This window comes from Thalassophryne amazonica, chromosome 3, assembly GCF_902500255.1.
Source record: "Thalassophryne amazonica chromosome 3, fThaAma1.1, whole genome shotgun sequence".
Lineage (NCBI taxonomy): Eukaryota > Metazoa > Chordata > Actinopteri > Batrachoidiformes > Batrachoididae > Thalassophryne > Thalassophryne amazonica.
Window position 1 is genome coordinate 65,209,389 of NC_047105.1, and position 16,025 is coordinate 65,225,413.

General features: G+C 39.4%; 1 protein-coding gene across 1 annotated transcript in view; it reads left to right on the forward strand.

Annotated features, from left to right (window-relative positions):
• Nucleotides 1–1,057: 1,057 nt before the first annotated feature.
• urb1 (URB1 ribosome biogenesis homolog) overlaps nucleotides 1,058–16,025 on the forward strand; it is a 69,477-nt gene continuing 54,509 nt past the window's right edge. Inside the window, exons 1-8 of the mRNA XM_034166585.1 lie at nucleotides 1,058–1,310; nucleotides 1,419–1,558; nucleotides 10,674–10,825; nucleotides 10,898–11,027; nucleotides 11,104–11,200; nucleotides 11,285–11,370; nucleotides 14,508–14,633; nucleotides 14,719–14,846. Of these exons, the coding sequence (XP_034022476.1) occupies nucleotides 1,184–1,310; nucleotides 1,419–1,558; nucleotides 10,674–10,825; nucleotides 10,898–11,027; nucleotides 11,104–11,200; nucleotides 11,285–11,370; nucleotides 14,508–14,633; nucleotides 14,719–14,846 (986 nt within the window). The 5' untranslated portion in view covers nucleotides 1,058–1,183. The remainder of the gene's footprint in view (nucleotides 1,311–1,418; nucleotides 1,559–10,673; nucleotides 10,826–10,897; nucleotides 11,028–11,103; nucleotides 11,201–11,284; nucleotides 11,371–14,507; nucleotides 14,634–14,718; nucleotides 14,847–16,025) is intronic.

Below are 16,025 nucleotides of genomic sequence, written 5' to 3' on the forward strand. Positions count from 1 at the left end.
AATTGTGAGATAATAAGTCAGAATTGCGAGATAGCATCTCAGAATTGCGAGATAATAAGTCAGAATTGCGAGATAGTATCTCAGAATTGTAAGTTAATAAGTCACAATTGTGAGATAATAAGTCACAATTGCGAGATAAGTCAGAAGTGCGAGATAGTAACTCAGAATTGTGAGATAGTAACTCAGAATTGTGAGATAAGAAGTCAGAATTGTGAGATAATATGTCAGAATTGCGAGATACTATCTCGCAATTAATCAAAAAACCTTTTTTTCAAGTGGCACAAATGGGCTTCCATACATAGGAAAACAATGTTGAGCAAATAAAAGAAAATCTTGAGCAAAGAAACAATTTTCTGTTTTTTTTTATTATTATTTTTTATTTGTTTTTGTTTTTTTTTATTCATGTTAGTTTCTTTTACATTTTATTTTTCTTCCTTTCTGACTACCAGCTGCACTCTAACAGACTTCCACACGCTGACTCTGGGTGGCGGTGTGGCGTCGTCAGCACGTCCGTCTCCTGTCCTCTCACAATTTCACTTAACTCACTCTCACTCAAATTGGAGCAATGTTCATCTCAAAATTGTACGCTAATCGAAAAACCCCATGTAGCTAAATGTGTCCTTTATTGGACTCCCGTTTAGTCTTGTGACTCCCCCCCCACAGGTAGGAGAAAAACAACAACAAAATAAATAAATAACTCCATCTGAATTTGTACAATCTGCTGACTACGACGGCGTTTTAAGGCCACATAGAATTTGTGTTTTTTTTTTTACTTCGAGAATAAAGTCGTAATTTTAAGACTTCGAGAGTAAAGTCGTAATTTTACGAGAAAAAAGTAATATTATCAGAATAAAGTCGTAATTTTACGAGAATAAAGTCGTAATATTACGAGAATAAAGTCATAATATAATATTTCGACTTTTTTTTTTCTTGTAATATTACGACTTTTTTCTCGTATGTGTGTGTGTGTGTGTGTTTTGGACAACAGTTGAAATGCTCTTACAACAGCGTGTGGTAGGAACTGAAATTACTCCATTAAAGTTTCCGGCCGGGATGATAATGTTGTTGGACAGATTTCTGTTTATTTTTTGCAACGTGGGTCGTTCTGCTGGAGTTTATTTGTAGTAATAAAAATGAGTGTTACTAGGTAGTTAAAGAGTAAGGGTTGTATAGTCACGTTAAAATGGTTAAAAGGCGCGGCAGTGTGGACTCCGTGGAGTCCAACGGACCGCGGAACAAACAGAACGTCCCGGAGTTTAACGGGACTGTTTTTAAAGGCATGTTAAAGGATGCCACCACCGCCACGAAGGGTGAGAAGAACCGTGAGAACACTTTCACAGACGAAGCTGAGCTCTGTGGTCACCAACGTCAACTGAAGCCACAGTTTGCTGATTAATTTTTATATGCTATTTTTGCAGGACTGACGACTTTCATATCCATTGCCGAGAAGCTGCCGTGTCCTGGTCTGTATGATGTGGTGGAAGGTTACATTAAAATCTCCATGGAGTGCGCAGAAATATTCAAATTACTGGAAGGTGACAAGCAAAATGAGAGTGAGGTAAAATAGACTAATTTCTGTCATTTTAACTCCAAAAAAACTTCTCATGAATCCCAAGTAAAAATATGAACTTTATTAAATTTGTTTTGCCAAAAAGCAGGTTGCATTACACTATGGGGAATGCACACAATACCAGGGTGTTCTAGTTTGTGTTTCCGTTCATTGTCAGTTTTATTCGTTACATATCCTGTACTTATCCAAGTCAGTCACACCCCCACATCCACAGGAGACTGATGGATTAAGCGATTTTTGCCACCAATTTCAATTTCAATTTATTTTCATTTATATAGTGCCAAATCACAACAGAGTTGCCTCAAGGCGCTTCACACAAGTAAGGTCTAACCTTACTAACCCCCAGAGCAGCAGTGGTAAGGGAAAAACTCCCTCTGAGGAAGAAACCTCAAGCAGACCAGACTCAAAGGGGTAACCTTCTGCTTGGGCCATGCTACAGACATAAATTACAGAACAATTCATAAAACGAATATACACGAAATGCTGTTGGTGCACAGGACAGGAGGATTTCCAGCACAAATACCACACCCATCTTTGGATGGAACTGCACCTTAAACAGAGAGAAAAAACAGAATCAGGCATCAAAAGATGAGAAATACAGTATAATTTGCCAGCATTAAACAACAAGAAAAACAGGAAATACTAAGGTGACCGTCAGCCACTAGCCCTAAGCTTCACTAAAAGACCCAGAATTTAGGTAAAGTTGAGGCCGTGGCACGCTCCGTTTCCTAATAAAATGATTTAAGAGTAAAAAGCGTAGAACTATACTATGCCAGTATGCTAACCATATGAAAGGGAAAATAAGTGCATCTTAAGTCTGGACCTGAAAGTCTCTACTGAATCTGTTTTATTGACACAGGGAGATCATTCCACAGAACAGGGGCACGATAAGAGAAAGCTCTATGACCCGCAGACTTCTTATTCACCCTAGGGACACAAAGTAGTCCTGCACCCTGAGAACACAAAGCCGGGTCCAGTACGTAAGGTTTAATTAGATCACCTAGGTAGGGAGGTGCCAGTCCATGAACAATTTATAGACTAGTAGCAGAACCTTAAAATCTGATCCCACTGGGACGGGAAGCCAGTGAAGAGATGCCAAAATGGGTGTAATGTGGTTGAACTTTCTGCTTCGTGTTAAAAGTCTGGCTGCAGTATTTTGAACCAATTGCAGACCCCTAATGCTGGACTGCGGTAAACCAGAAAATAGAACATTGCAGTAGTCCAGTCTAGAAGAGATAAACGCAGACAAATTATTTCTATAGCTATATAAATGCAGTCAATTTATCCATTACCCATCTGTTTACTCAATCCGTCATAGTGTGACAACGCTTGTTGTAGTTTAAAGAATATGAGTAGACAAAAATTAGAGCAGTCAAGCCGGTCCTGCTAGTTATTGAACCATGAGTTTTGAGCAACCCCAGGTGAGCACCGCGGAGAAACAGGTTGATAACATTTTGTGAGCCTGATCCCGTCAGATCTTGGAAGCTAAGCAGTGCAAGACCTGGTTAGTACTTGGATGGGAGACCTCTTTGGAACACCAGTGGTTGTGTTTCTCCAGGTTACACTGGAGTTGCGTCAGGAAGGGCATCCGGCATAAAACTTGTGTCAAATACTAATGCGGATCTGGCTGTATCTGCTGTGGCGACCCTGACCAAGAACGGGAGCAGCCGAATGGACAACAACAGTAACATCAAAAACTGGGACCTTGATCCTACCTAACTATAGACACCATCTATTACTTTGTGTCACTAAATGGCGTTGGATGGAGGTTATGTTTTCGCCCCTGTTTGTTTGTTTGTTTGTGAACAGAATGGAACCCACAATTCTTCATATATCGTTATGAAATTCTTACAGAGGATTCATATCATGATAGGTAAGAACTGATGAAATTTTCAAGGTCATAGGTCAAAGTCAGAAAAAATCGTGGGAAATCCCTATCCTTTAACAAATGAATCAATGAATTTTCAAAAATTTATAACTCTGTCAAAAAAGGTTGAATTGCTTTCATATTTGAGAGCATTATGTAGGATGGTATCCTTTATCGATTGACAAAGTTTGATCTGGATCTGATCCAAATTACAAATTTTGTAGCCATTGAAAATGCAACTTAATATATATTTTACATTATATCTTAATCAAAAATGCCCCAATCACGCGCGCATTTTAAAGTGAGGTGCAGACTGGCACTCACTGTTGCTCAACATTTGATTTGGTTCTGATCCAGATTGTGGATTTTGTGGACATTTGAATTTAATATTGAATAGCCCATTTGGTGTACATTTTTCATTATATCTCAATCAAAAGTGTCTCAATCACTCTCATTTTTCAGTTATGGATTTACCTACACCACCAAAATTGTATGGAGGTTCCAATTTGAATTTGAAATTATTCCAGTTATCGGTCAGAAACCAAGTGCCAAATAGCAATGACAAATTGTGCATAGCAGAGATAACCAATGCTCTGTGAAAACTATCTGAAAAAGTATTCAGAAACCGGAAAAGTTGAAAAAAATAAAAAACAAAACAAAAGCCTGACAACACCACAAAAAAAACTTTGATTCAAGTGAATGAACTAAATATATACTTGATCACATCTAATTTAGCTTATGAAAAGCCACTTCTGACTTTGACTTTGAAAACTTTTTCCAAGGTTAAAATTTGTGGAATTGGGAACTAGTGTTGGCAGAGGTATGCGCTCTACTAGCATGGTGCTCTAGGTCATTCCGTTACCATGCCAGACTGTGTCAGGAGCATCCTGACATACTCCCCCTTTTCTCACTCAAAGCCAAAAATATAGTGTTAAAACCTTTAACACTCATAAAATATAAATATAACGCAATTCTAAAATACCCTCAGCCATATGAGCATAGCAATAGGAAACAGAATCTGACCTTTTGACCTTTAAAATAGGTCAAAGTTAGCCATCTTTGAACTTGTCCAAGGTTTGTGTCCCAAGAATGTTCCCTGTGAATTTGAAGACCCTGACAGTAATAGGACTGGATTTATGCTGAGCACAGACGGACGGATGGACGGAAAGCCTTCGCAATACCCGATGGCCGTATTTTGGCCTCTGGTAAAAATGGAAAAAGAAATGTAAAAAGAAAATGAAATACTTGCCAACAAAGTATAACTGTACCAATGATAATAATACTGATTAGAAACTCCACTTTACAAAAGATGGTGTCAGAGGTTTCTCACATTGACCAAGTTCAACTTCACACAAGTTCCTCACATATACAGTGAGGAAAATAAGTATTTGAACATCCTATGATTTTGCAAGTTCTCCCACTTAGAAATCATAGAGGGGTCTGAAATTTTCATCTTAGGTGCACGTCCACTGTGAGATATATAATCTAAAAAAAATCCAGAAATCACAATGTATGATTTTTTTTAATAATTTATTTGTATGTTGCTGCTGCAAATAAGTATTTGAACACCTACCAACCAGCAAGAATTCTGGCTCACACAGACCTGTTAATTTGTCTTTAATAAGCCCTCTTATTCTGCACTCTTTACCTGTATTAATTGCACCTGTTTGAACTTGTTACCTGTGTAAAAGACACCTGTTCACACACTCAATCACACTCCAACCTGTCCACCACAGCCAAGACCAAAGAGCTGTCTAAGGACACCAGGGACAAAACTGTAGACCTGCACAAGGCTGGGATGGACTACAGGACAACAGGTAAGCAGCTTGGTAGAAGACAACAACTGTTATGATTATTTATTAGAAAGTGGAAGAAACACAAGATGACTGTCAGTCTCCCTTGGTCTGGGATTCCATGCAAGATCTCACTTTGTGGGGTAAGGATGATTCTGAGAAAGCTCAGAACTACACAGGAGGACCTGGTCAATGACCTGAAGAGAGCTGGGACCACAGTCACAAAGATTATATTAGTAACACATGATGCTGTCATGGTTTAAAATCCTGCAGGGCAGCAAGGTCCCCCTGCTCAAGCCAACACATGTCCAGGCCCATTTGAAGTTCACCAGTGACCATCTGGATGATTCAGAGGAAGCATGGGAGAAGGTCATGTGGTCAGACGAGACCAGAATAGAGCTTTTTGGAATCAACTCCACTTACCATGTTTAGAGGATGAGAACAACCCCAAGAAAACCATCCCAACCGTGAAGTATGGGGGTGGAAACATCATACTCTGGGGGTGCTCTTCTGCAAAGGGGACAGGACGACTGCACCGTATTGAAGGGAGGATAGATGGAGTCATGTATTGCGAGATTTTGGCAAACAACCTCATTCCCTCAGTAAGAGCATTGAAGATGGGTCATGGCTGGGTCTTCCAGCATGACAATGACCCCAAACACACAGCCAGGGCAACTAAGGAGGGGCTCCGGAAGAAGCATTTCAAGGTTCTGGAGTGGCCTGTATGGAGGAGTGGACCAAAATCCCTGCTGCAGTGTGTGAAAACCTGGTGAAAAACTACAGGAAACGTTTGACCTCTGTAATTGCAAACAAAGGCTACTGTACCAAATATTAACATTGATTTTCACAGGTGTTGAAATACGTATTTGCAGCAGTAACATACAAATAAATTATTAAAAAATCATACATTGTGATTTCCAGATTTTTTTTTTAGATGATGTCGCTCACAGTGGACATGCACCTAAGATGAAAATTTCAGACCCCTCCATGATTTCTAAGTGTGAGAACTTGCAAAATCGCAGGTTGTACAAATATTTATTTTCCTCACTGTAAGGGTTAAAAATCCAGTGACAGCTTATCTGGAAAAACTCCCCTATGGCTGTATGGAGGAAACACACAGCAAACATGGAATAGAATCATCAATCAATCAATCAATCAATCAATTTTTTTATATAGCGCCAAATCACAACAAACAGTTGCCCCAAGGCGCTTTATATTGTAAGGCAAGGCCATACAATAATCATGTAAGACCCCAACGGTCAAAACGACCCCCTGTGAGCAAGCACTTGGCTACAGTGGGAAGGAAAAACTCCCTTTTAACAGGAAGAAACCTCCAGCAGAACCAGGCTCAGGGAGGGGCAGTCTTCTGCTGGGACTGGTTGGGGCTGAGGGAGAGAACCAGGAAAAAGACATGCTGTGGAGGGGAGCAGAGAGCGATCACTAATGATTAAATGCAGAGTGGTGCATACAGAGCAAAAAAGAGAAAGAAACAGTGCATCATGGGAACCCCCCAGCAGTCTACGTCTACAGCAGCATAACTAAGGGATGGTTCAGGGTCACCTGATCCAGCCCTAACTATAAGCTTTAGCAAAAAGGAAAGTTTTAAGCCTAATCTTAAAAGTAGAGAGGGTGTCTGTCTCCCTGATCTGAATTGGGAGCTGGTTCCACAGGAGAGGAGCCTGAAAGATGAAGGCTCTGCCTCCCATTCTACTCTTACAAACCCTAGGAACTACAAGTAAGCCTGCAGTCTGAGAGCGAAGCGCTCTATTGGGGTGATATGGTACTACGAGGTCCCTAAGATAAGATGGGACCTGATTATTCAAAACCTTATAAGTAAGAAGAAGAATTTTAAATTCTATTCTAGAATTAACAGGAAGCCAATGAAGAGAGGCCAATATGGGTGAGATATGCTCTCTCCTTCTAGTCCCCGTCAGTACTCTAGCTGCAGCATTTTGAATTAACTGAAGGCTTTTTAGGGAACTTTTAGGACAACCTGATAATAATGAATTACAATAGTCCAGCCTAGAGGAAATAAATGCATGAATTAGTTTTTCAGCATCACTCTGAGACAAGACCTTTCTGATTTTAGAGATATTGCGTAAATGCAAAAAAGCAGTCCTACATATTTGTTTAATATGCGCTTTGAATGACATATCCTGATCAAAAATGACTCCAAGATTTCTCACAGTATTACTAGAGGTCAGGGTAATGCCATCCAGAGTAAGGATCTGGTTAGACACCATGTTTCTAAGATTTGTGGGGCCAAGTACAATAACTTCAGTTTTATCTGAGTTTAAAAGCAGGAAATTAGAGGTCATCCATGTCTTTATGTCTGTAAGACAATCCTGCAGTTTAGCTAATTGGTGTGTGTCCTCTGGCTTCATGGATAGATAAAGCTGGGTATCATCTGCGTAACAATGAAAATTTAAGCAATACCGTCTAATAATACTGCCTAAGGGAAGCATGTATAAAGTGAATAAAATTGGTCCTAGCACAGAACCTTGTGGAACTCCATAATTAACTTTAGTCTGTGAAGAAGATTCCCCATTTACATGAACAAATTGTAATCTATTAGACAAATATGATTCAAACCACCGCAGCGCAGTGCCTTTAATACCTATGGCATGCTCTAATCTCTGTAATAAAATTTTATGGTCAACAGTATCAAAAGCAGCACTGAGGTCTAACAGAACAAGCACAGAGATGAGTCCACTGTCCGAGGCCATAAGAAGATCATTTGTAACCTTCACTAATGCTGTTTCTGTACTATGATGAATTCTAAAACCTGACTGAAACTCTTCAAATAGACCATTCCTCTGCAGATGATCAGTTAGCTGTTTTACAACTACCCTTTCAAGAATTTTTGAGAGAAAAGGAAGGTTGGAGATTGGCCTATAATTAGCTAAGATAGCTGGGTCAAGTGATGGCTTTTTAAGTAATGGTTTAATTACTGCCACCTTAAAAGCCTGTGGTACATAGCCAACTAACAAAGATAGATTGATCATATTTGAGATCGAAGCATTAAATAATGGTAGGGCTTCCTTGAGCAGCCTGGTAGGAATGGGGTCTAATAAACATGTTGATGGTTTGGATGAAGTAACTAATGAAAATAACTCAGACAGAACAATCGGAGAGAAAGAGTCTAACCAAATACCGGCATCACTGAAAGCAGCCAAAGATAACGATACGTCTTTGGGATGGTTATGAGTAATTTTTTCTCTAATAGTTAAAATTTTGTTAGCAAAGAAAGTCATGAAGTCATTACTAGTTAAAGTTAATGGAATACTCAGCTCAATAGAGCTCTGACTCTTTGTCAGCCTGGCTACAGTGCTGAAAAGAAACCTGGGGTTGTTCTTATTTTCTTCAATTAGTGATGAGTAGAAAGATGTCCTAGCTTTACGGAGGGCTTTTTTATAGAGCAACAGACTCTTTTTCCAGGCTAAGTGAAGATCTTCTAAATTAGTGAGACGCCATTTCCTCTCCAACTTACGGGTTATCTGCTTTAAGCTACGAGTTTGTGAGTTATACCACGGAGTCAGGCACTTCTGATTTAAAGCTCTCTTTTTTTAGAGGAGCTACAGCATCCAAAGTTGTCTTCAATGAGGATGTAAAACTATTGACGAGATACTCTATCTCACTTACAGAGTTTAGGTAGCTACTCTGCACTGTGTTGGTATATGGCATTAGAGAACATAAAGAAGGAATCATATCCTTAAACCTAGTTACAGCGCTTTCTGAAAGACTTCTAGTGTAATGAAACTTATTCCCCACTGCTGGGTAGTCCATCAGAGTAAATGTAAATGTTATTAAGAAATGATCAGACAGAAGGGAGTTTTCAGGGAATACTGTTAAGTCTTCTATTTCCATACCATAAGTCAGAACAAGATCTAAGATATGATTAAAGTGGTGGGTGGACTCATTTACTTTTTGAGCAAAGCCAATAGAGTCTAATAATAGATTAAATGCAGTGTTGAGGCTGTCATTCTCAGCATCTGTGTGGATGTTAAAATCGCCCACTATAATTATCTTATCTGAGCTAAGCACTAAGTCAGACAAAAGGTCTGAAAATTCACAGAGAAACTCACAGTAACGACCAGGTGGACGATAGATAATAACAAATAAAACTGGTTTTTGGGACTTCCAATTTGGATGGACAAGACTAAGAGTCAAGCTTTCAAATGAATTAAAGCTCTGTCTGGGTTTTTGATTAATTAATAAGCTGGAATGGAAGATTGCTGCTAATCCTCCGCCCCGGCCCGTGCTACGAGCATTCTGACAGTTAGTGTGACTTGGGGGTGTTGACTCATTTAAACTAACATATTCATCCTGCTGTAACCAGGTTTCTGTAAGGCAGAATAAATCAATATTTTGATCAATTATTATATCATTTACCAACAGGGACTTAGAAGAGAGAGACCTCATGTTTAATAGACCACATTTAACTGTTTTAGTCTGTGGTGCAGTTGAAGGTGCTATATTATTTTTTCTTTTTGAATTTTTATGCTTAAATAGATTTTTGCTGGTTATTGGTAGTCTGGGAGCAGGCACCGTCTCTACGGGGATGGGGTAATGAGGGGATGGCAGGGGGAGAGAAGCTGCAGAGAGGTGTGTAAGACTACAACTCTGTTTCCTGGTCCCAACCCTGGATAGTCATGGTTTGGAGGATTTAAGAAAATTGGCCAGATTTCTAGAAATGAGAGCTGCTCCATCCAAAGTGGGATGGATGCCGTCTCTCCTAACAAGACCAGGTTTTCCCCAGAAGCTTTGTCAATTATCTATGAAGCCCACCTCATTTTTTGGACACCACTCAGACAGCCAGCAATTCAAGGAGAACATGCGGCTAAACATGTCACTCCCGGTCTGATTGGGGAGGGGCCCAGAGAAAACTACAGAGTCCGACATTGTTTTTGCAAAGTTACACACCGATTTAATGTTAATTTTAGTGACCTCCGATTGGCGTAACCGGGTGTCATTACTGCCGACGTGAATTACAATCTTACCAAATTTACGCTTATCCTTAGCCAGCAGTTTCAAATTTCCTTCAATGTCGCCTGCTCTGGCCCCCGGAAGACAATTGACTATGGTTTCTGGTGTCGCTAACTTCACATTTCCCAAAACAGAGTCGCCAATAACCAGAGTTTGATCCTCGGCGGGTAAGAAAATGAAAATCTGTACAGTGGAAGAATAAAGGGCATGAATGCTGCATGTTAATGCACTGGGGGGATGAGGGGAAGTATGTAGATAGAGGAGCTCCATTGACAAAGATAAGTATTGGAATAAATACTGAGGGAAAACAGAAACAGCCAGTCATGTGTTGTTTTACACACATATAGAGCTGATTTTCTTATAATTCCTCATGTGTCGTATCAAACATGGTGAAGGTGTTAAAATGACCTGCATTTAAAGGAGAAACAGTCATTTATTAAATCTTGCTTCTGTCTAGATGATGCTGATTTTCAAGAGTTTGGAGATGATCCTGTTGAGGACAGCCAGTGATCTGTCCCATTTCAGCATGGTCGGCAATGCTATAGTGAAAAAAATAGTTTCTAGCCACATGAAACGTCTCCAGGCTTCCTTCCATACAGACCATCACAGGTTGGTGCCGATTTCAAATTCCAATGCTCTTGGGGTTCTTGGTGGCTTGATGTGGTTTAACGCTGTGTGCAGGTTTGTCCGTCGCTGCCTCAGCCTCCTGACCGCCTTGGTGTCTCAGGGTCGAGAAGCTGCCAGAGACGTTTTAAATAATCTTCACATCAATAAAGGCCTGTCTGGACTGGCAAGGAGACGTGACACAAAGGTATGATGAACAGTGCATCTTTTTCATAGTTTTTGATCTGTGATGAATGGATTAAGTTAAAAAAAATGTTTTTCAGGGAAGACTGGATGTCCGCATGGCTTTTATCCAGTTTGTGCTGTCCTTCTTGGTTTCTGGAGATAATCCAATGATTGGGCAAATTTTGGAGGTCAAAGGTGAGATTTGTACATAGATTACACTTTATTTGCTGCAGTTGCAATACATATATGTACTGATGGCACCTTAATTTGGTGTGTTAGAGCTCCTGCCAGAGATCCTGACTACGGGGCTGAAAGAGGACAGGCTGTCCATTGTCGGTCTGATTTTGTCCACATTGAAAAGTAAAGTGAGTATGTGCTTAAAAAGTATGTATGTCCTGCTTCCAACCAACAAATTTAGCAAATGTGACATTAGGGCCAAGTGGAGTTCTTCACAGAGCTTCAGTTTGAATTGTTGTTTGGGCCGACAGCCCTATGCCTAATAGTCCTGCAGTTAATTTTATATTTATTTATGATGTGACTCATTTCAAGTCAGTCACGCTTGCTTACAGAGTGACTACTGAGTCCTCACCCAGCTACTTGAATCATCGTACAGGCTTATGTTCATCTCAACTACGACATTCTTCACAAGAACACGTCTGGAATTTCCATCCTTATGCACAAGAAAATTGAAGTCCAGACTACTATCCATCGTAACTCCATGATAGTGGAGGTAGCTACCCATTTGTCTCGGAGTAGGGCCATCCTGCTTTCTCTTCAAGAACCTTTTGAAGATCGATCTCTCTTAAGAGCACCTCCTCTCCTCATATAAATAAAAATAACGCAATGCTAAAATACCCTCGGCCGTGTGAGCATTGTGTTCTGTATAGTTTGCAGTTGTTATTATTATTAAGTAATTATTAGGTTCCAGAAACTGAGTTTGCAGCTAGCAACCAGACTGTGACGTCACGGGGCAGCTCTACTCTGGTTGGCTGTGTCACCCTGCCACTCAAAAACTTAACTGAATGCTAACATCTGCTAAATGTCTTTTAAATGACTTCATAAGTATTATTAGGTTCTAAAAACAGTGTTTTCAGTTTTAGAAGTGTTTATTTCTTGCTAGCTTTTACTTAATATATGACAAAGAGGTTATATTTACGCACAAACGAAACAGAGTTCCCACGTAGCTAGCAGCGTGTGACGTCACCACGCTAACGTCCGTGAGACCATGCCATAAAATTAGGTACAGAATGCAACGTTTTACCTCTTAAAATATGTCAAGGTTAGCCATCTTCAAACTTGTCCAAGGTCTGCGTCCCAAGAATGTTCCCTGTGAATTTGAAGACTGTGCCAGTAATAGAACTGGACTTGTGCTGTACACACACAGACAGACGGACGGACGCCAGGTATTTGCAATCCCTGATGGCCATATGTTGGCCTCGGGTAATTATAATAATTCTTGTGTGTAAACCACTCTGAGCGATTCCAGTGGCAGAAAGCAACATAGCAAGTCACCAGTTTTCAAACATTTAATCATGCACGTGTTTCGTTCATGGGGGAAGTCGAATATGATTTGATCTTTAAATGAATAGATACCTTTGTCGTGTGGCAGTATGTCTGCTTTTCATGAGATAATCAATAACAAAAACCAAATACTGTGGACAGTATGTTGAGTAAATGTTGCAACTCTAAAGAAAAAAAAAAACCCTCCCACCAAACCTACCTTTTCAGTAAGAGGTGTCAAGGACTGATTTTGCACAGTGGCTCATTAACTGAACTTCTAATGGCTTTTCAAATGCTCTAAATAAAATATTCCTTGTAAAACTTCATAAATCTCACAGTTTCTTTAAATGTTCAGTAAAATAAAGCTGTCACAGATGAGAATAAAGTGTAGTAATGTTTGGATTAATCTGTAACCAGAACCAGAGCTGGAGTCCTGCATGTGCTTGTCTAGGCTGAAGAACAGGAGCCTAAACCCTTTGGCTTTAACGTGCATTTGCTCATTCATGCGACGCCATAAAAATCTTTTATATATACAGTGAGGAAAATAAGTATTTGAACACCTTACGATTTTGCAAGTTCTCCCACTTAGAAATCATGGAGGGGTCTGAAATTTTCATTTTAGGTGCATGTCCACTGTGAGAGACATAATCTAAAAAAAAAAAAATCGGAAATCACAATGTATGATTTTTTTAATAATTTATTTGTATGTTACTGCTGCAAATAAGTATTTGAACACCTGTGAAAATCACTGTTAATGTTTGGTACAGTAGCCTTTGTTTGCAATTACAGAGGTCAAACATTTCCTGTAGTTTTTCACCAGGTTTGCACACACTGCAACAGGGATTTTGGTCCACTCCTCCATACAGATCTTCTCTGGATCTTTCAGGTTTGGAGTTTCAGCTCCCTCCAAAGATTTTCTATTGAGTTCAGGTCTGGAGACTGGCCATGCCACTCCAGGACCTTGAAATGCTTCTTACGGAGCCCCTCCTTAGTTGCCCTGGCTGTGTGTTTGGGGTCATTGTCATGCTGGAAGACTGGCTTGAGCAGGGGGACCTTGCTGCCCTGCAGGATTTTAAACCATGACAGCATCATGTGTTACTAATGTAATCTTTGTGACTGTGGTCCCAGCTCTCTTCAGGTCATTGACCAGGTCCTCCTTTGTAGTTCTGAGCTTTCTCAGAATCATCCTTACCCCACAGAGTGAGATCTTGCATGGAATCCCAGACCAAGGGAGATTGACAGTCATCTTGTGTTTCTTCCACTTTCTAATAAATAATCATAACAGTTGTTGTCTTCTACCAAACTGCTTGCCTGTTGTCCTGTAGTCCATCCCAGCCTTGTGCAGGTCTACAGTTTTGTCCCTGGTGTCCTTAGACAGCTCTTTGGTCTTGGCTATGGTGGACAGGTTTGAGCATGATTGATTGAGTGTGTGAACAGGTGTCTTTTATACAGGTAACAAGTTCAAACAGGTGCAATTAATACAGGTAAAGAGTGCAGAATAAGAGGGCTTCTTAAAGAAAAATTAACAGGTCTGTGTGAGCCAGAATTCTTGCTGGTTGGTAGGTGTTCAAATACTTATTTGCAGCAGTAACATACAAATAAATTATTACAAAATCATACATTGTGAATTCCGGATTTTTTTTTTTTTAGATTATGTCTCTCACAGTGGACATGGACCTAAGATGAAAATTTCAGACCTCTCCATGATTTCTAAGTGGGAGAACTTCAAAAATCGCAGGGTGTTCAAATACTTATTTTCCTCACTGTATGTATATAATATTTGGCTGCATCAGGTTGCTCTGAGGCCAGCTGTGGAGCTCAGTCTTCTACTGTGAACCATTAGCCTCCTACTCAGAAACTTAGTGAGAAGGCTGGTTTAATTATAACACCCAAAGTACCTTGTTGAAAAGTTGGTTATTGTGGCACAAATGGAGTAAAATTTGTCTGGTGCATTTTACAGAAAACCTAATGAAGTTTTCTTTCATTTATTTTTTGTGCTCAGGTTGTATGGAACAAGGCCATTAGTAAAACGCAGAAAGTGCGTTTTTTCACTCCTGCTGTATTAGCCAACATAGCATCACTGTACAAGTGGAATGGGATTGTAGATGCGAATGCTGAAGATCCTACAGTGAGTTATGTCCTTCTTATTTTGCATGAACATATTCATACAGTACTGCTTCTTTCTCACTTGATGCCTTTTTTTTATTTATTAGATTGAAGGCTGTGAAGATGCTGGGTTGTCTGTGGTTCGTGAACTTGTCCACAGTTTCCTTCTTGATCTGTGTTGCTCTCGTAAGCATGGTATCAGCTTTCATGACATAAGTTTTGGAACAGCTGAAAGGTAAGAAATGTGTGGAACGGGTCATTCCATGTCATATCAACTGAGCATGTCGAGTTTGCGTCATACTCCATATAATTAATGTCAGTGCACCCAACAATTAGTGTCCAAAATGTTAAGATGGTGTCTTCATTAGTTTCTTAAATTTGGAAGCTCCCAAAAATGTCAGACTAAACGAATATTGCTTAAAAATCAAAAGGGAACGTTCCATAAATCATTACTGTTTAAGTGTTCATGCTACATGGTTGAACTTTACATGCAGTATTTTACTCTTAGGTGTATTAAACTTCTAAAATGGTTTACTGACAGTTGCATATTGTACAAGCTACATTTTTTTTTTAAATTGTATAAAAAAATTAAGGCTCAGATTAAAGTTTCTATATGTTAGTTTACATTTGCACTTTGTCTCACGGTGTTAAAGTGTCTGATCAACCTCTGAGGCTCAGATTGTTACTCTGAAGATTTTTGAACACAGTAGCAAACACTAAATCCATCCAATATCAATTTGTTTTTAACATTATTTAAGACTAATATATAACAAATAACATGAAATATAAGAAACTAAGGAAATATGAAGTGTGTATATTAAATTTAATTGGCTCAGGTTGTGGTTCTTAAAATAGCTAAATTCATTACAAGTCTTGAATTATTTGTTTTATTTTATTTTGCTTTGCTTTAACAAATTTCCAGCCAATTCTGAAAGGTGCAAATAGAATAACTAGATCCAGCAAATGTTTCATTTCAAAAGACCTGCCCCCACACAGTGCTGTGGATTTACAACCCCAGTTCCTATGAAGTTGGGACATTGTGTAAAATGTAAATAAAAACAAAATACAATGATTTGGAAATCCTCTTCAACCTATATTCAATTGAATACACCACAAAGACAAGATATTTAATGTTCAAACTGATCAACTTTATTGTTTTTGTGCAAATATTTGCTTATTTTGAAATGGATGTCTGCAACATGTTTCAAAAAAAGCTGGGACAGTGGTATGTTTACCACTGTGTTACATCACCTTTGCTTCTAACAACACTCAATAAGCATTTAAGAACTCAGGACACTAATTGTTGAAGCTTTTGTAGGTGTAATTCTTTCCCATTCTTGCTTGATGTACGACTTCAGTTGTTCAACAGTCAGCGGTCTCCGTTGTCGTATTTTGCGCTTCATAATGCGCCACA